A 20,231-nucleotide genomic window follows, 5' to 3' on the forward strand; every position below is an offset into this window, starting at 1 on the left:
TCGTGATCCGTCTCGGCCTCCCAAAGTGCTGGGATTACAGGCTTGAGCCACCGCGCCCGGCCGGTTGACTTCTTTTCTTTTCCCCCTCCCCTCCCCTCCCTCCCTTCCCTCCCCTGCCCTCCCCTTCCCTCCCCTTCCCTCTCTTCCTTTCTTCCTTTCTGTTTTTTGAGAGGGAATTTCGCTCTTGTTGCCCAGGCTGGAGTGCAATGGCATAATCTCAGCTTACTGCAACCTCTGCCTCCTGGGTTCAAGCAATTCTCTTGCCTCAGCTTCCTGAGTAGATGGGATTACAGATATGCGCCACCACGCCCAGTTAATTTTGTATTTTTAGTGGAGACAGGTTTCTCCATGTTGGTCAGGCTGGTCTTGAACTCCCAACCTCAGGCAATCCACCTGCCTCGACCTCCCAAAGTGCTGGGATTACTGGTGTGAGCCACCGTGCCCAGCCTATTAACCTCTTTTCACAAAACCGGATTAAATTATTGGTGCTTCTCATTCCCGACAGCAGTCCCAGCTATCTGACTTCATGTGAAAGATGGCTAATGCAGAAGTGAGTGTCCCAGTGGGGGATGTGGTTGTGGTACCCACTGAAGGAAATGAAGGGGAGAATCCTGAAGACACTAAAACTCAAGTGATCTTGCAGTTACAGCCTGTGCAACAAGGGTAAGTGGCTAGAGATTTGGGTATTCTGAAGTATTTTGGGAAGTTTCAAGGGTGGGGAAATTACAACTTTATGGTTGCTTAGCACAATGGAACATTTAACATCAATCAGAGCTGGCTCAGTTTTCATCTGTATAATATACTGTATTGCGTGCTGTATTTGTCATTTTAGTACTTATTACCAACAGTTACATGTTTCCTTATGTCTGCTTCTCTTCTCCACCTTGAGCTCCTTGAGGGTAGGTTACATGGCGCCCTCATTTTATTTTATTGTTATTTTTGTTGAGACAGAGTCTTACTCTGTGACCCAGGCTGGAAGGCAGTGGTGTGATCATAGCTCACTGCAACCTCGAATTCCTGGTCTCAAAAGATCCTCCCACTTTAGCCTCCTGAATAGCTGGGAATATAGGCACATGCCACTGCACCTGGCTGATTTTTCTTTTGTTCTTTTTTTTTTTTTAATTTTCATAACATATTTTATTTAACCCAATATACCCAGCACATTATCATTTCGGCACATACTCAATTTAAGAATTCCAGGCCTGGCCGGGTGCGGTGGCTCAAGCCTGTAATCCCAGCACTTTGGGAGGCCGAGACGGGTGGATCACGAGGTCAGGAGATCGAGACCATCCTGGCTAACACGGTGAAACCCCATCTCTACTAAAAAATACAAAAAAACTAGCCAGGCGAGGTGGTGGGCGCCTGTAGTCGCAGCTACTCGGGAGGCTGAGGGAGGAGAATGGCATAAACCCGGGAGGCGGAGCTTACTGTGAGCTGAGATCCGGCCACTGCACTCCAGCCTGGGCAACAGAGCGAGACTCCGTCTCAAAAAAAAAAAAAAAAAAGAATTCCAGGCCTACATGGATGGAGCTGGATGCCATCATCCTCACCAAACCAACACAGGAACAGAAAAGCAAATACTGCATATTCTCACTCATAAATGGGAGTTAAACAATGAGAACACATGGACACACAGAGGGGAACAACACACACTGGGGCCTGTTGCGGGGTGAAGGGGCGAGGAGAGGGAACCTAGAGGATGAGTCAATAGGTGCAGCAAACCACCATGGCACACGTATATCCATGTAACAAACCTGCACGTTCTGCACATGTGTCCTGGAACTTTGATTAAATAAATAAAAATTCCAGTTCCAATCCCACTCTTGCACAGTTATGATTCTTCAGCATAACCATGAAAGCATGATTTACTTCAGAGTTCAAATGTTGACTTTTTTATTTTTTGTAGAGATAGGGGTCTTGCTTTGTTGCCCCGATTGCCTCATCTTATTTATCTGCACTATTCACAGAGGCTCCTTATGTGTCTACCAAAAGACAGTGTAGCTAGAGTCAGAGGACTTCAGGCAAGGCAACGACCATAAATTCTCTGAGCCCCCATGGAGGGGAAATTATCAAGCTGAGTCTAGCACCTACTACAATACAATGTATTATGAAGGTATTGGAAAAAGAGAAGATTTAAAAAGGAGGTTTTTTTTTTTTTTTTTTTTTTTTTTTTTGAGATGGAGTCTCTCTGTATCGCCCAGGCTAGAGTGTAGTGGTGGGATCTCAGCTCACTGCAACCTCCGCCTCCCAGGTTCAAGCGATTCTCCTGCCTCAGACTCCCTAGTAGCTGGGACTATAGGCTCCTGCCACCGTGCCTGACCAATTTTTGTATTTTTAGAAGAGATGGGATTTAGCTGAGATCGTGCCACTGCACTCCAGCAGTAGGTGAGAGAGTAAGACTCTGTCTCAAAAAAGAAAGAATACAATAATGTAGACTTACCTTTTAAGCTCTAGTAAACATAATGATGATTCATAGGGAATGTCAGTATCTTACGATGCCTTAACGTTTTGAACGTATTTCATGACTTTTAACTATGGCTATAGTAGATATAGAGAATTAAGCTCAATCCATCACTATCCTGAGTGAGTTTAGATAATTTTTCCCTGATAAAAACCTTGTTTACGGCCAGTTGTAGTGGCTCACACCTGTAATCCCAGCACTTTGGGAGGCCGAGGTGGGTGAATCATGAGGTCAGGAGTTTGAGACCAGCATGACCAACATGGTGAAACCCTGTCTGTACTAAAAAATGTAAAAATTAGCTGGGTGTTGGCACGCGTCTGTAATCCCAGCTACTCAGGAGGCTGAGGCAGGAGAATTGCTTGAACCCGGGAAGCTGAAGTTGCAGTGAGCTGAGATTGTGCCATTGCACTCCAGCTTGGACGACAAAGTGAGACTCCGTCTCAAAAAAAAGAAACAAACAAACAAAAAAAGGGAAATCTTGTTTGCTTGTAAAAATATAGACTGCCTCCTACTTGCCACCCTTAAGTACAATTTACTGGTTGCTGAAATTACTTGGCCAGGCCGGGCGCGGTGGCTCACGCCTGTAATCCCAGCACTTTGGGAGGCTGAGATGGGCGGATCACAAGGTCAGGAGATCGAGACCATCCTGGCTAACACGGTGAAACCCCATCTCTACTAAAAAATACAAAAACTAGCCGGGCGAGGTGGCGGGTGCCTGTAGTCCCAGCTACTCGGGAGGCTGAGGCAGGAGAATGGCGTGAACCCGGGAGGCGGAGCTTGCAGTGAGCCGAGATCTGGCCACTGCACTCCAGCCTGGGCGGCGGATGGAGACTCCGTCTCAAAAAAAAAAAAAAAAAAAAAGAAATTACTTGACTGGGTGCAGTGGCTCATGCCTGTAATCCTAGCACTTTAGGAGGCCAAGGTGGGAGGATCATTTGAGCCCAGGAGTTCAAAACCAGAACGGGCGACACAGCGAGACCCTGTCTCAACAGAAAATTTAAAAATTAGTTAGGCATGGTGGCTCACACCTGTAGTTCCAGCTACTCAGGAGGCTGAGCTAGGATGATCACTTGAGCCTAGGAGATTGAGGCTGCAGTGAGCTGTGATCATGCCACTGCACTCTAACCTGGGCAACAGAGTAAGACCATGTGTCAAAAAAACAAAACAAAAAAAGGCCAGGTGTGGTGGCTCACACCTGTAATCCCTACACTTTGGGAAGCCAAGGCGGGCAGATCACCTGAGGTCAGGAGTTCGAGACCAGCCTGGCCAACATGGTGAAACCCTGTCTCTACTAAAAATACAAAAATTAGCCAGATGTGGTGGCACACGCCTGTAATCCCAGCTGCTCGGGAGGCTAAGGGAGGAGAATTGTGTGAACTCGGGAGGTGGAGGTTGCAGTGAGCTGAGATTGTACTACTGCCCTACCAGCTTGGGCGACAGAGCGAGATTCTGTCTCAAAAAAAAAAAAAAAAGACATTATTCATACATGAGAATGTATTCTTTTAAGAGATTTTTCACACAGTGGTCAATTTAGGATGAGTTTACCAATCTTATTTGAAGCAATGGTTTCTCATGTTTATCAAAATCCTCATCCCCTGAATAGCCATTTATGGGGTACTTTGCCATGTTCCAGTCAGTCAGCTACATGCTGGGCATACAACATTGCATAAATGAATAAGCCATAATCTATGCACTCGGGGACCTCTTAGCCTGTGCTCAATGGGAGACAGACAGATAAATAAGCATACATTAAGTGTGATAGGTGTTATGACAAAACCCAAAGTACAGCTGGGTCATAAAGCAGGAAGTAAGTGGTTATACTGAAGGGATTGGGAGGGAAAGAAAAGCATCCTAGAGGCTACTTATTAAAAGACAGATAGGAGATTGGCGCAGTGGCTCATGCTTGTAATCCCAGCATTTTGGGAGGCAGAGGCAGGAGTTTGACTTGAGTCCAGGAGTTCAAGGCCAGCCTAGGCCAAATAGGAAGACCCTGTCTCTATAAAAAAAATACAAAAATTAGCCAGATATGGTGGCGTATTCCTGTAGTCCCAGCTACTGAAGAGGCTGAGATGGAGGATTGCTTGAGCCAGGGAGGTTAAGGCTGCAGTGAACTATGATCACACCACTGCATTCTAGCCTGGGCAACAGAATGAGACCCTATCAAAAAAAAACAAAAACAAACAAACAAAAAAAAACGTGGAGAATAATGTTCTGGGAAATGGCAGAAGTAAGAGAAAGAAGGTATAAGAAGATGGCACTTTTGGGAACCACAAATAGTTTGGCAGTGTCGGGGCCTGGATTTTAAGGCGAGGTTTGGGAAGAGTTGAAACCAGGGGCCAGATCTTAAAGAAGCTTAAATATCATACAAAGGATTTGGAGCTTTATTTTAACAATGAGGAGAGAGGGTGTTTGAGGGATTTTAAGGAGGGAATCACATGATCAATCTGGTGGGAATGTAGAAGATTAGTTAGATGCAAGGATACTAGTATAGCAATGATGAGGCCTGAATTAAGGCAGTAGCAGTGGAGATAGAGACAGGGAGGGAGGATGGATAGTGTTAAAGTGATGCATCCAGCAGGATTTGGTGACTGACTATGTGGAGTTGAGAAAGAGGAAAAGAAAATCTAGTGTGATTCCCAGATTTCTGTCTGCAGTGTGCTGAGTGGTGCTATTAACAAGGATGGAGAGTATAGGAAGAATAATAGTTTGAGGGTGATTGGGAAAAGGGAACTTGATGGTTATTTTAGACATAATGAATTCGTCAAAGTCCTATGAGACTTCCAAATGTATTTATTTGGCTGAGTGTGGTGGCTCACGCCTCTAATCCCAGCACTTTGGGAGGCTGAGGTGGGAGGATCACCTGAGGTCGGGAGTTCGAGACCAGCCTGACTAACATGGAGAAACCCTGTCTCTACTAAAAATACAAAATTAGCTGAGTGTGGTGGCGCATGCCTATAATCCCAGCTACTCGGGAGGCTGAGGCAGAAGAATTGCTTGAACCTGGAAGGCAGATGTTGCGGTGAGCCGAGATCGTGCCATTGCACTCCAGCCTAGGCAATAAAAGCGAAATTCCATCTCAAGAAACAAACACACACACAAATGTATTTATTCATTTAGCAGTTGGCTATGTTTGAGTGTGAAATTCAGAAGGGAGGTCTGTACTAGAGGTATCACTGTGGAGGTAGTCATTGATACAAAGGAGAATATTCAGGCAGTGCTTTCAAGTAACAAGATGCAATAATTAGCACATCAAGTTTATTACAGAAATTAAATAAAGGATGTTGATTGTTGATGTATCAAGTTACATTATCTGACCCCATAAATGTAGAGATATCTTGGAGAGATCTGCATTATATAACCTTCTCTAAGTGGTGCCTCTAGTCACTCCTAGTTACTTTGGATGTAGTTTCTCTCTTACTTTTCTTCCACTAGGCTTTGCTCATGTCAATAGTTTGGTTATGGTACCTTAAAAGATGCTAAAAACAAACAAACAAACACCTCCCACCCCAGCGGCAAAATACACTGTTTCCAACAACGGACATCAACTTTTCAGTCAGCCTGGTTCTTCCTGTCTCAAACTATCTGCTGGTACTACTTTTTAGTCTTCTCAGGGTAATTCCATAATATGAATTAGTCGTGTACTTGTAGCCATACTATGCCATGGGCATTTAAAGTGTTTTTTTTTTTTTTTTGGAGATGGAGTGTTGTTCCATTGCCCAGGCTGGAGTGCAGTGGTGCAATTTCAGCTCACTGCAACCTCCGCCTCCCTGATTCAAGTGATTCTCCTGTCTCAGCCTCCTGAGTAGCTGGGATTACAGGTGCACCACCATGCCTGACTAATTTTTGTATTTTTAGTAGAGATGGGGTTTCACCATGTTGGTCAGGCTGGTCTCAAACTCCTGACCTCGTGATCCGCCCACCTTGTCCTCCCAAAGTGCTGGGATTACAGGCGTGAGCCACCGCACACAGCCTAATTTTTTTGTATTTTTAGTAGAGATGGGGGTTTCACCACGTTGGCCAGGCTGGTCTCGAACTCCTGACCTCAGGTGATCTGTCTGCCTCGACCTCCCAAAGTGCTGGGATTACAGGCATGAGCCACCATGCCCGGCCAATTTAAAGTTACGAAGGGAGCCAGGCGCGGTGACTCATGCCTGTAATCCCAGCACTTTGGAAGGCCGAGGCGGGTGTATCACAAGGTCAGGAGATCGAGACCATCCTGCTAACACAGTGAAACCCTGTCTCTACTAAAAATACAAAAAAAATTAGCTGGGCATGATGGTGGGCGCCTGTAGTCCCAGCTTCTCAGGAGGCTGAGGCAGGAGAATGGTGCAAACCTGGGATGCAGAGCTTACAGTGAGCCGAGATTGCACCACTGCACTCCAGCCTGGGAGAGAGAGTGAGACTCTGTCTCAAAAACAAAAAAAAGTTATGAAAGGAGTGGACATTTATTTTTATTCAGTTTCTTCTCAAGGTGAAGGTAACTGTTTGTAAATGTCCTAGAGAAATATGGTAGCTTTCTGTTCACCCTTTGCAAGTAAAAAGCGTGGATTATTCCACCGCTGACATTTAAAAAATAAAGTTATGAAGGGAAAAGTCTGGTGTAATACAGTAGTAGCAAGTGGTGGTGTAAATAAATAAGTAGCAAGAATTACTTTCCTTTGAGGTGAGGAGAGTTGTCGATTCATTTCCATGGTAGAAGCTGCTAAGCAGTCCTGGGAAGTTTGGAGTTTAAATATAACGGGAAACTAGTCAGAGTTATAAAGTATATTTATTTTATTTATTTTGAGATAGATTGAAACAAATTTCTTAACCCCATGCTGTGAATATTAATTTTTTCATGATTTATGTAGTTTGTTTATCGATGGACACTTTTACAACAGGATTTATGAAGCTGGGTCGGAGAACAACACGGCAGTTGTAGCAGTAGAAACTCACACGATACACAAAATTGAAGAAGGGATTGGTAAGGTTTTTTTTGTTTTTTTTGTTTTTGTCATTCTAATGCCTTTGACCTTAGCTTCCTTGGTTGAGTTTTCTTGCCATCTATGCCTTATGTTTTTCTCCCATCCCTGTGTGCTCTACCAGTACTACAGCCCTCGATTTTGATGGTGGTACATCTTGAGACACCACTGACTTAAGATGCTAGGGTCATCAGTTGGTTGGTTAACGTCAGTTTGGAAGGGTAACTGAAAAGACTTTTTATCTATAAAAATCCCACATAGAAATTGGAACCTCAAAGTTGATACCTGTCATTAAAGAAGTTGTTGATGACTGATAAGGTATTGTTTAGAAGGCAGTCAGTGGAAAGAAACTGGAAAGAAACTTTGAAATTTAACAAATCTGAGTTTAAATCCCAATTTCTCACCTCTAAGTGTGTCCTTGGGAAAGTCAGTTAACCTGAGGCCCATATACTTATATTTAACACCTAGGAAACAATTAATTAATTAATTAATTTAAAAAAAAACGTAATCGAGCACAGTGGCTCATGCCCATAATCCCAACACTTTAGGAGGCCAAGGCGGGGGATCACCTGAGGTCAGGAGTTCGAGACCAGCCTGGCCAACATGGCGAAACCCCATCTCTACTAAAAGTATAAAAATTAGCCTGGCGTGGTAGTGGGCGCCTATAATCCCAGTTACTCAGGAGACTGAGGCAGGAGAATTGCTTGAATCCGGGAGGCATAGGTTGCAGTGAGCCGAGATCGTGCCACTGCACTCCAGCCTGGGCAACAAGAGTGAGACTTCATCTCCAAAACAACAACAACCACCAAAAAAACACCACCTACACCGGGCAAGGTGACTCACACCTGTAATCCCAGCACTTTGGGAGGCCAAGGCGAGTGGATCACGAGGTTAGGGGTTCAAGACCAGCCTGGCCAAGATGGTGAAACCCCATCTCTACTAAAAATATAAAAATTAGCCAGGCGTGGTGGTGTGTGGTATATGGCTGTAATCCCAGCTACTTGGAAGGCTGAGGCAGGAGAATTGCTTGAACCCGGGAGGCATAGGTTGCAGTGAGCCAAGATCATGCCACTGCACTCCAGCCTGGGTGATAGCGTGAGACTCCATCTCAAAAAAGGCAAAAAGAAAAAAAAAACACCTAGGAAATAATCACTGCCTCACAGGATTGTTGTAAGAACTAAACAAGATTACGTGTGTAAAATATATAGTATGGTGTCTGGCACACTGTGGGAGCTTGGGAAGAGATAGCTGTTAGGCCAGACTTCTTCCAGAGGATCCCTAAACGATACCAGCAAGAGTGAAGTGTTAGTCCCTCAGAGGAACCAGGAGACTAGAGATTTTGAGTTTCAGCTTTGGGGAAGAGTTGTTTGATAAATAACAGATTTTTTTTCTGTTTTCAGATACAGGCACTATAGAAGCAAATGAGGATATGGAAATTGCTTACCCTATAACTTGTGGGGAGAGCAAAGCCATCCTCCTCTGGAAGAAGTTTGTGTGTCCGGGAATAAATGTGAAGTGTGTCAAGGTAATTGTCTTCTCCATGCTGAAGCCAATTTTGGGACTCCTTGTTTTCAAAGGGTGTCAGTTCCATGCATCCTTTTTCTCTTGCACTAGATCAGGTTTTTTTTTTTGGTGGCTATTGTTCTGTGTCACAATAGAAAAAATAAGAACTTTGGGTTGGATGTGGTGGCTCATACCTGTAATCCTAACACTTTGGGAGACCAAGGTGGGAAGATCACTTGAGCTTAGGAGTTCGAGACCAGCCTGGGCAACATGGTGAGACATTGCGTGACTTTCTTTGTTGCCCAGGCTAGAGTGCAATGACACGATCTTGGCTCACTGCAGCCTCCACCTCCTGGGTTCAGGTGATTCTCCCACCTCAGCCTCCTGTGTAGCTGGGACCACAGGTGTGCACCACTGTGCCTGGCTAATTTTTGTAGAGATGGAAGGTTTTGCTATGTTGCCTGGGCTGGAAAACCTTGCATCTTCAAAAAATATATTGGCGGCCAGGCGCGGTGGCTCACGCCTGTAATCTCAGCACTTTGGGAGGCCGAGACGGGCGGATCACGAGGTCAGGAGATCGAGACCATCCTGGCTAACACGGTGAAACCCCGTCTCTACTAAAAATACAAAAAATTAGCTGGGCGTGGTGGCGGGTGCTTGTAGTCCCAGCTACTCGGGAGGCTGAGGCAGGAGAATGGCGTGAACTCAGGAGGCGGAGCTTGCAATGAGCTGAGATCGCACCGCTGCACTCCAGCCTGGGCGACAGAGCGATACTCTGTCTCAAAAATATATATATAGGTGAGGTGGCTTATGCCTGTAATCCCAGCACTTTGGGAGGCTGAGGTGGGTGGATCACCTGAGATCAGGAGGTAGAGACCAGCCTGGACAACATGGTGAAGTCCCATCTCTACTAAAAATACAAAAATTAGCCAGGCATAGTGTTGGGCGCATATAATCCCAGCTACTGCGGAGACTGAGGCAGGAGGATCACTTGAACCTCGGGGCAGAGTTGCAGTGAGCTGAGATTGCGCTGTTGTACTCCAGTCTGGGTGACAGAGTGATGCTCTGTCTCAAAAAAAAAAAAAAAAAATTATTAGATTGACTAGCCAAAAACAAAATTGATAAAAATAGAATTGCTTATGCTGTCTTCATTAGGGCTGGATAGATTATTTCAGTTTATTTGAACAGCCTTTGTTTGCCACACTAGACCCAACCACCTGATTCCAGGCATAAATGGATTTTAGAGATTTATTAATATATTTATCTCTTATCTCTGCATGTATTCTGTGGCTTCGTACCAGGAATGGAGACTGTGCTCCGAGAAGCATCGTCTTCTCTAACACAATAGTGCAGGAGTTTGGATAGTCAAGGCTTAGGATGTCATCTGGGTATTTTTTATGCAAATGATGTAGAGTTATCATTTCATTATTTCCCCTCTTGGCCTGCCTAAGTTGACATTAGACTATTTTGGACTTTTCTTTTTACTTTTAGTTCAATGATCAGTTGATCAGCCCCAAGCACTTTGTTCATCTGGCTGGCAAGTCCACTCTGAAGGACTGGAAGAGAGCTATTCGTCTGGGTGGGATCATGCTCAGGTAAGCTCTAATGTTAAGCACATACCTTTCAACAAACTTTGGAGCACGTAATCATGCTAGAATGTGGGTTTTTCTCTTTAGGTTGACATTTTTATTCTTTCTGAGAAATTGGCTTGAGCAATCCCTGCATTATTTGACTTTAATCAACTTATTCTTCAAAATCCTGGGAGACAAGAAAGATTTTTTGTTTGTTTGTTTGTTTTTGAGACAGAGTCTTGCTCTGTCACCCAGGCTGGAGTGCAGTGGCGTGACCTTGGCTCACTGCAACCTCCGCCTCCTAGGTTCAAGCAATTGTAGTTTTTAGTAGACACAGGATTTCACCATCTTGGCCAGGCTGGTCTTGAACTCCTGACCTCATAATCCACCCACCTCAGCCTCCCAAAGTGCTGGGATTACAGGCATGAGCCACTGTGCCCGGCCATTTAATTCTTTTTAATGGGGGGAAAAAATAAAATTTTGAAAAATAAATAAAAAATTAAAAAATAAAAATAATTATTTTTAAGGAATCTCTTTCAAGAAAAATCCATAATGCTTGTAGAGATTCAAGCATAAAGATGTTTATTACAACATTATTTATTAATGTGAAACTTATAGTCTGCTTTAATATATAGTCAAAGACTTCTAAAGTCAATTATGACCTGTCTAAATATATATGAGTATATACTATGAATGTTTTGCCGTCATTAAAATATTTCTGAAGAGATTTTACATGAAAAATGCTTATGACATAATTTGAAGGAAGAAAAACAGAAAATTTATTAAGTTGATTTTGGCTGTGTTAAGACATATATGTAAGTAAAATTTAGTAGAAGAAAATATGCTAAAATGTTGACGTTGTCTGTGTATTGTAGGATTTTTTTGGTTTTTTTTTTGAGATGGAGTCTCGCTCTGTTGCCAGGCTGGAGTACAGTGGTGCAGTCTCGGCTCACTGCAGCCTCCACCTCCTGGGTTCAAGTGATTCTCCTGCCTCAGCCTCCCAAGTAGCTAGGACTACAGGCGTGTGCCACCATGCCCAGCTAATTTTTGTATTTTTTTTAGTAGAGACGGGGTTTCATCGTGTTAGGCTGGTCTTGATCTCCTGACCTCGTGATCCACCCACCTTGGCCTCCCAAAGTGCTGAGATTACAGGCGTCAGCTACCTTGCCTGGCCTAAGATTTTAGTTGTTGTTGTTGTTTGTTTTTTTGGTGAGACGGAGACTTACTCTTGTTGCCCAGGCTGGAGTGCAATGGCGCGATCTCGGCTCACCACATCCTCCGCCTCCCAGGTTCAAGCGATTCTCCTGCCTCAGCCTCCCGAGTAGGTGGGATTACAGGCATGTGTCACCATGCCTGGCTAATTTTGTACTTTTAGTAGAGATGGGGTTTCACCATATTGTCCAGGCTGATCTCGAACTCCTGACCTCAGGTGATCCACCCACCTTGGCCTCCCAAAGTGCTGGGATTACAGGCGTGAGCTACTGCACCCAGCTCAAAGATTTTTTAAAAAGGGCAATTGAAAAAAAAAAAAAGGTCATGTTCTGTCACTAAGGCTGGAGTGCATTGGCATGATCAGCCTCAAACTCCTCAGCTCTAGCAGTCCTACAGAGTAGCTTGGACTACAGATGTGAGCCACTGTGGCCAGCTGAAAATGCTAAATATTTTCTTCACATAGGTTTTTTTTTTTTTTTGGAGTCTCGCTCTGTCACCCAGGCTGGAGTCCAGTGGCGTGATCTCGGCTCACTGCAAGCTGTCTCCTGGGTTCATGCCATTCTCCTGCCCCAGCCTCCCGTGTAGCTGGGACTACAGGTGCCCGCCACCACGCCTGGCTAATTTTTTGTATTTTTAAAAAGTAGAGACGGGGTTTCACCATGTTAGCCAGGATGGTCTCGATCTCCTGACTTGGTGATCCAACCGCCTTGACCCCCCAAAGTGCTGGGATTACAGGCGTGAGCCACCGTGCCCGGCCTTTTTTTTTCTTTTTTGAGTCGGGATCTCACTCTGTCGCCCAGGCTGTAGTGGCACAGTCTTGGCTCACTGCAACCTCCGCCTCCCAGGTTCAAGTGATTCTCCTGCCTCAGCTTCCCATGTAGCTAAAATTACAGGAGTACACCACCTTGCCTGGCTAATTTTTGTATTTTTGGTAGAGACGGGGTTTTACCATATTGGTCAGGCTGGTCTTGAATTCCTGACCTCGTGATCTGCCCGACTCAGCCTCCCAAAGTGCGGGGATTACAGGTGTGAGCCACTGTGTCCGGCTTTTGTGTTTTTTTTTTTTTTGGGGCAGAGTCGCTCTGTCGCCAGGCTGGAGTGCAGTGGCGGATCTCCAGCTGCAAGCTCCGCCCTCCCGGGATCACGCCATTCTCCTGCCTCAGCCTCCCGAGTAGCTGGGACTACGGTAGCCCGCCCTTGCCCGGCTAGTTTTTTTGTATTTTTTTAGTAGAAATGGGGGTTTCACCGTGCAGCAGGATAGTCGAACTCCTGACCTAAGTGATCATGATCGGCCTCCCAAGATGCTGGATTACAGGCTTGGGCAGCAGCCCGGCCCTTTTTTTTTTTTGAGGCGGGTCTTGCTCTGTCACCCAGGCTGGAGTGCATTGGCCAGATCTGGCTCACTGCAAGCTCCAGCCTCCGGGTTCCGCGCCATTCTGCCTCAGCCTCCGGTAGCTGGGACTACAGGCATCCCGCCACCTCGCCGGCTAGTTTTTGTATTTTTAGTAGAGGCGGGGTTTCACGATGTTAGCCAGGATGGTCGATCCTCCTGACCTCATGATCCCGCCCGTCTCGGCCTCCCAAAGTGCTGGGATTACGGGCTTGAGCCACCGTGCCCGGCCTAGTTTTGGGGGAATTTTTTTTTGGGAGATTATAGTTTTGCTGTGGCCCAGGCTGGAGTGTGGTGGCTGATCTCGGCTCACTGCAATCTCTGCCTCCTAGTTCAAGTGATTCTCATGCCTCAGCCTCCACCGTGATGGCCTGGGATTATGGAGTCTTTCCACCACACCCAGTTATTTTTTTTTTTTTTTTTTTTGTTTTTTTGAGAATGAGGTCTCGGCTCTGTCGCCAGGCTGGAGTGCGGTGGCGGGATCTCAGCTCACTGCAAGCTCCGGCCTCCAGTTCATTCTCCTGCCTCAGCCCTCCCAGTGCTTCGGACTACAGTGCCATCTCGCCCGGCGGATTTTTGTGCGTGAGGCAGGGTTGCGTGTTGCAGGACGGGTGGATACCTGCAGGCTTTCGGTGACTCCATGCGTCTCGGCCTCCCAGTCAGGCTTGAGCCACCCTTTGACCAGGTACGTATTTTTAGTAGAGCGGGGTTTTCCCCACATGTTGGCAGGCTTCAGTCTCAGAACTCTGGGCCTCAAGCTGCTCTGCTCACCTCAGCTCCCAAAGTGCTATGAGATTACAGGTGTGAGCCATGCCCAGCTTTGTTGCCAGGCTGGGAATGCAGTGGTGTGATCTCAGCTCCACCTACAAACTCTACCCCTCCTGGGTTCCAGCTTGATTCTCCTGCCTCAACCTCCCAAATAGCTCGGATTATAGGCATGGTGACACATGCCTTGTTTGCTTTAGTAGAGATGGGGTTTCTCTCCATGTTGGTCAGGCCTGGTGCGAACTCCAACCTCAGGTGATCCACCCTTGGCCTCCCAAAGTGCTGGGATTACAGGTGTGACCTTTGCCCACATGTCGTTTGTTAGTCAGAACCACATAAACATTATTTGTGTTCTTTTGTTTTATTTAAAAATTTTGGCCAGGCGTGAGGTGGCTTAAGCCTGTAATCCCAGCACTTTGGGAGCCGAGAGTAGTGATCCGCAGGTCAGGAGATCAAGACCCTCCTGGCCTTGAGTAGAAACCCATTCTACTAAAAAATACAAAAAAACTAGCCAGGCGGGGTGGCCTGTAGTCCCTCTCCGAGACTGAGCCAGGAGAATGGTCTGCTTCGGGGAGGGCCTTACAGTGTGAGCTTCAAGCCACCTCCAGCCTGGGAAATGAAGACTCATCTAAAAATTGCAAATTATTTTACTCCACGTGCTTCCAGCGAAACCGTTTTAAAAAATTCCAGATGATTTGTGGCAAATTAGTAATCCAATGAAATTGGGAAGGAATACCTTTATTTTTAGTTTTATTTTTATTTTTATTGTTTGTTTATTTATTTATTTATTTTGAGACGGGTCTAACTGTCTTGGGGCTGGAGTGCAGTGGGCGTAGTCTCTCGGCTTACTGCAACCTGCCTCAAGCACTTCCCAGGCTCAAGCGACTCTTCAGCCTCAGCCTACCAATTAGCTGGGACTACAGGCACTTAGGCCACGCTGGCTGATTTTTGTTTTTTTTGAGACAGAGTCTCGCTGTGTCACCCAGGCTGGAGTGCAGTGGCGTGATCTCGGCTTACTGCAAGCTCTGCCTCCTGGGTTTCATGCCATTCTCCTGCCTCAGCCTCCCGAGTAGCTGGGACTACAGGCGCTCGCCACCACGCCCGGCTAATTTTTTTTTGTATTTTTAATAGAGGAGGAGTTTCACCGTGTTAGCCAGGATGGTCTTGATCTCCTGACCTCGTGACCCACCCGCCTCGGTCTCCCAAAGTGCTGAGATTACAGTCGTAAGCTACTGCGCGTGACTGATTTTTGTATTTTTTATAGAAATGAGGTTTTACCATGTTGCCCATGCTGGTCTCAAACTCCTGAGTTCAAGTGATCCTCCTGCCTTGGCCTCCCAAAGTGGTGGGATTACAGGCATGGGCCACTGCGCCTGGCTAAGGAGTACCTTTAAGTTTGAGTTTTGTTGTTCTTGGTGGGTTTTATTTACCCAGAAAGACAAGCACATGCCAATTCTTCCCAAATGTAAAAAAGAAAATACTAAAAAATATTTAGTGAAAGCCACGTGACATTATAACATAGAATTTACTATAATTAAAATACCCCATGGTTTTGCTCGTGGTCTATAATAACGTTTTGTGGATCCAATTATAAGGACATTTTCCAGAGTGGGTTTAGTATAGTCAACTTTTTTCTGCATGCCTAGGAGAGTTTTTTAAAAGACTGAAACTTTATGTCTGTGAAACTGGCACCAGATCTTGCTGGAGTGCTCATAATGAATAAACTACGGAGGGAGAAGGAATACTGGTAAATGTGGGCAGGACCAGTGAAAATTTAAAGCCCAAATTAGAATTTTTGCAACCTAATGACTTCTAACACTATTAGGTTTCCCTAATTTACACAGTAGACTCAGCAATGTTGTCCCTATTTTTCCCTGAGGCCTAGTTCCCACTATATGAAGTATAGGCTGAACTGGTACTTCTTGTCTCCCTTTGCACAGGAAAATGATGGACTCCGGACAGATTGATTTTTACCAACATGACAAAGTTTGCTCCAATACCTGCAGAAGCACCAAATTTGATCTTCTGATCAGCAGTGCAAGAGCTCCAGTGCCAGGACAGCAGACAAGTGTGGTGCAGACACCCACTTCGGCTGATGGTAGGGGGTAGGAAACCACCTGAAAACCCACTGTGTTTTTCAGCAGAACTTTCCCCCTTATTTCTCCCGTGTGTGTGTGTGTGTATGTATGTATATGTGTGTGTGTGTGTGTGTGTGTGTATATATATATATATATTTTTTTTTTTTTCTTTTTGAGACGGAGTTTTGCTTTTGTTGCCCAGACTGGAGTGCAATGGTGCGATCTCAGCTCACCGCAACCTCTGCCTCGTGGGTTGAAGTGATTCTCCTGCCTCAGCCTCTCGAGTAGCTGGGATTACAGGCATGCACCACCACACCCGGCTAATTTTGTATTTTTAGTACAAACAGGGTTTCTCCATGTTTGTTATGTGGTCTTGAACTCCCAACCTCAGGTGATCCACCTGCCTCAGCCTCCCAAAGTGCTGGGAATACAGGCATGAGCCACCACACCCGGCCTCTTGTATAATCTTAATTTCAATTCTCATGAGCGTTGATGTGCCTTGTGAAGTATGCTAATCTTGGATGGGATTCCATGCTTTGGAAACATGCTTTGTTTTCTTCCAAATGATTCCTATTGGCCAGACCTCCTCCTTTGTTTTTTCCTTACAATGCATTGTAAGCATTGGAAAGGTAGTTCAATAGTTATAATTATATAAGAGTTTCACTTTGGTGCCACTTTGCATATTAAGGTTCAATTAGGCTGTTTTGAAAAATGGAGAATGGCGTGAACCCAGGAGGTGGAGCTTGCAGTGAGCCGAGATCACACCACTGCACTCTGGCCTGGGCAACAGAGCAAGACTCCGTCTCAAAAAAAAAAAAAAAAATTAGCTGGGCATGATGGCACATGCCTGTAATCCCAGCTACTCAGGAGACTGAGGCAGGAGAATCACTTGAACCTGAGAGGCAGAGGTTACCGTGAGCTGAGATCATGCCTCTGCACTCCAGCCTGGGTGACAAAGCAACACTCCGTCTCAAAAAAAAAAAAAAGATCTTTTGGTCAGTTCTAATATACTGTGTAACCAGTGGGTGAGTAGAAGCCAACTCTCTTGAAACCTAAATCCCTTTCAGGAAAGTATAAAATATCTGGCAGTTTTAATATTTGAACACTTGACTTTTCACTTGAAAAGTGAAAAATACTGTGAAATGTTATTTATAGTTGGCCGTTGAACAATGGGTTTGATCGGCAGGGGTCCACTTTTATGCAGCTTTTTTTTTTTTTTTTTTTTTTTTTTCAGCCAAACATGGATTGAAAATACAGTATTTGCAGAATGCAAAACCCGGGTCTATGAAGTGTTAACTTTTACTTTTTGTATATGTGGATTCCACGGGGCTGACTTTAGGACTTGAACATGTGCAGATTTGGTTATATATGCAGGTGGTCCACGAATCAATCCCTCATGTATACTGAGGGACAACTGTACTTCCTTTTTATTTGGCTATAAGTCCTTTACTTGATTATCTTTTGCTTGATTATTGATATCCTCCAGTGTGTAGAGTCCATACTTACCTATATTGCTTTTTGGATTAGTTTGTTTTTTCTCAATTCTCTTTGTTAAAAGCTTTCTTTTTTTCTTTTTTGAGATGGTCTCGCTCTGTTGCCCAGGCTGGAGTGCAGTGGGACAATCTCGGCTCAATGCAAGCTCCGCCTCCCAGGTTCACGCCATTCTCCTGCCTTAGCCTCCTGAGTAGCTGGGACTACAGGCGCCCGCCACCACGCCTGGCTAATTTTTTGTATTTTTAGTAGAGATGGGGTTTCACCGCATTAGCCAGGGTGGTCTCGTTCTCCTGACCTCATGATCCATCTGCCTCGGCTTCCCAAAGTGCTGGGATTACAGGCATGAGCCACCGCACCTGGCCAAAAGCTTTCTTTTTTTTTTGAGACAGGGTCTTACTCTGTCACCCAGGCTGGAGTACAGTGGCACAGTCATGGTTTACTGCTGCCTTAAGCCCCTGGGCCCAGGTGATCCTCCCACCTCAGCCTAGTGAGTAACTAGTGGTGCACAGATGTGCACCACCACACCCAGCTAATTTCTGTAGAAACTGGGTTTCGCCATGTTGCCCAGGCTGGTCTCAAACTCCTGGGCTCAAGCGATCTGCCCACCTTAGCCTCCCAAAGTGGTAGGATTACAGGCATGAGCTACCATGCCCAGTCAAAATCTTACTATACAAGTCATAGCAAAGGGTATTTTTTCCCCCTTGTGAATCTGCTATACATGAATCTCTTATCTGATTTTTATGGTCTCCATTTCTTTTACTTTGTCTTTATAGGCTAATAAATAAGTTAGATGCTTAGTATCAAACTTGCTTGTAGTAGAGCTCTTGGCAAAGCACTATACCTTTCTCTTAAATTATTTCAAGCTTTCTTCACCCTCAATAAGTCTGGGGCAGGCAGCCTAGTAGTAATGCCTATCTTCAATCTCTTTCAAAAACATATCCACCCAGGAAACACATTGCTCTTTTGTGATTTTGTAAGTTATCTTTCACTTTCTATTCAAAGTAAGAAAGCATTTTCCTTTGCAAGGCAGGTTTTCTTTAGAAAATCCAGTATTCATCCTGGCTTACCTAAGAGTCTAGTTTTTAAAATAGGGACCTGCAGCCAAGAGGCTAGAATGTTAAAATAACAAGGTCTTTGTAGCTGTTGACTATGAGATATAGGATGGCTATAATTTTTTCATTACATTCACCATTCTCACCTCTACTGGACTGCTTTTAGGTAGCATCACGCAGATTGCCATCTCAGAAGAGAGCATGGAAGAGGCAGGGCTGGAATGGAACTCAGCTCTCACCGCTGCTGTCACCATGGCCACGGAGGAGGGTGTAAAGAAAGACTCAGAGGAAATTTCAGGTATTCTTCTATAGGGCTCAGATATCTTTCAGGGTCTTGTGACCCTTATCACCATTATCATTATGGACACGGAAAACCTCTTAATTACTTTCGCTGGATTTTCTCATGCATATAAATACTAACTATAGCTACAAACATCCTACTTTAATCCATGCAATAACCCTGCAGAGTCACATTTTACACACAAAGAAATCAGAATTCAGAAAGGTTCAGCAACTTGCCTAAGACCAGTCACAAACAAGTGTCAGAGCTGAATTTAGCTGTTTGACTATGTAATCTATGCTTTTCATCCGATCAAACTGCCTCCAACCTTGGCACATTTCTTAGATAACCTAAGTTTTGAGATGTTAGCTGGAAAAAATAGATGCCAAGTGTTATAGAGCATGGTGATTAATGATTGTTCACTTAGAAGGGACCAGGAGGCCGGGCGCGGTGGCTCAAGCCTGTAATCCCAGCACTTTGGGAGGCCGAGACGGGCGGATCACGAGGTCAGAAGATCGAGACCATCCTGGCGAATACGGTGAAACCCTGTCTCTACTAAAAAATACAAAAAACTAGCCGGGCGCGGTGGCGGGCGCCTGTAGTCCCAACTACTCGGGAGGCTGAGGCAGGAGAATGGCGTGAACCCGGGAGGCGGAGCTTGCAGTAAGCTGAGATCCGGCCACTGCACTCCAGCCTGGGCGGCAGAGCAAGACTCCGTCTCAAAAAAAAAAAAAAAAAAAAAAAAGAAGGGACCAGGAGAGGCTTCACATCACCCTCCATTTATTAATTCATTTTTAGTTGGCACTGTTGTTAGGTGCTAGGTGCATAGATGAAAAGACAGGCCGGGCACGGTGGCTCACGCCTGTAGTCCTAGCACTTTGGGAGGCCAAGGTGGGTGGATCACCTGAGGTCAGGAGTTCAAGACCAGCCTGACCAACATGGAGAAACCCCGTCTCTACTAAAAATACAATGGTTATGGTGGCACATGCATGTAATCACAGCTACTTGGGAGGCTGAGGCAGGAGAATCGCTTGAACCTGGGAGGCGAAGGTTGCAGTGAGTTGATATCGCGCCATTGCACTCCAGCCTGGGCAACAAGAACGAAACTCCATCTTAGAAAAAAAAAAGAAAAAGAAAAAGAAAAAAAAAAAAGAAAAGATAGAGCCACCACCCTCAGAGAGCTTATAGCCCCGTCCATCCAAATGTTTTGTTTTGTTTTCTTAAGTATAGGACTAGGGAGAGTATATCTTAATTAATATTTAATTTAATATCTTTACTATTTAACTTTTATGATATTAAATATCTAATATCTCATTTTTAAATTAAATTAAAATTAAATATTTAATATTAAATATGTTTATTTAATGTTTAATATCTTTATTGGAAGAAAATGACTATTCTTTGTAGTGAGAACTATGACAAATTCAGAGAATGACAAATTGAGGCAATTATCCCAAGCACCTA

General features: G+C 44.9%; 1 protein-coding gene and 1 non-coding gene across 6 annotated transcripts in view; both read left to right on the forward strand.

Moving 5' to 3' along the window:
* The window catches only part of GMEB1 (glucocorticoid modulatory element binding protein 1), a 49,031-nt gene that overhangs the window by 15,788 nt on the left and 13,012 nt on the right, over positions 1-20,231 (forward strand). For 2 of the 5 annotated variants that reach the window (XM_009203235.4, XM_009203241.4), the window contains exons 2-7: positions 506-663; positions 7,312-7,424; positions 8,823-8,947; positions 10,417-10,520; positions 15,804-15,961; positions 18,654-18,785. In XM_009203235.4, coding sequence (XP_009201499.1) covers positions 536-663; positions 7,312-7,424; positions 8,823-8,947; positions 10,417-10,520; positions 15,804-15,961; positions 18,654-18,785 — 760 coding nt within the window. In that variant the 5' untranslated portion in view covers positions 506-535. Of the gene's footprint in view, positions 1-398; positions 664-7,311; positions 7,425-8,822; positions 8,948-10,416; positions 10,521-15,803; positions 15,962-18,653; positions 18,786-20,231 lie in introns of those variants that run through there. The other 3 variants (XM_009203243.4, XM_009203251.2, XM_017958921.3) reach the window with 3 other exon arrangements.
* On the forward strand, positions 6,900-7,029 carry LOC116272335. Its single transcript, XR_004181035.1, has one exon.

Source organism: Papio anubis, chromosome 1 (genome assembly GCF_008728515.1).
Source record: "Papio anubis isolate 15944 chromosome 1, Panubis1.0, whole genome shotgun sequence".
NCBI classification, from domain to species: Eukaryota; Metazoa; Chordata; class Mammalia; order Primates; family Cercopithecidae; genus Papio; species Papio anubis.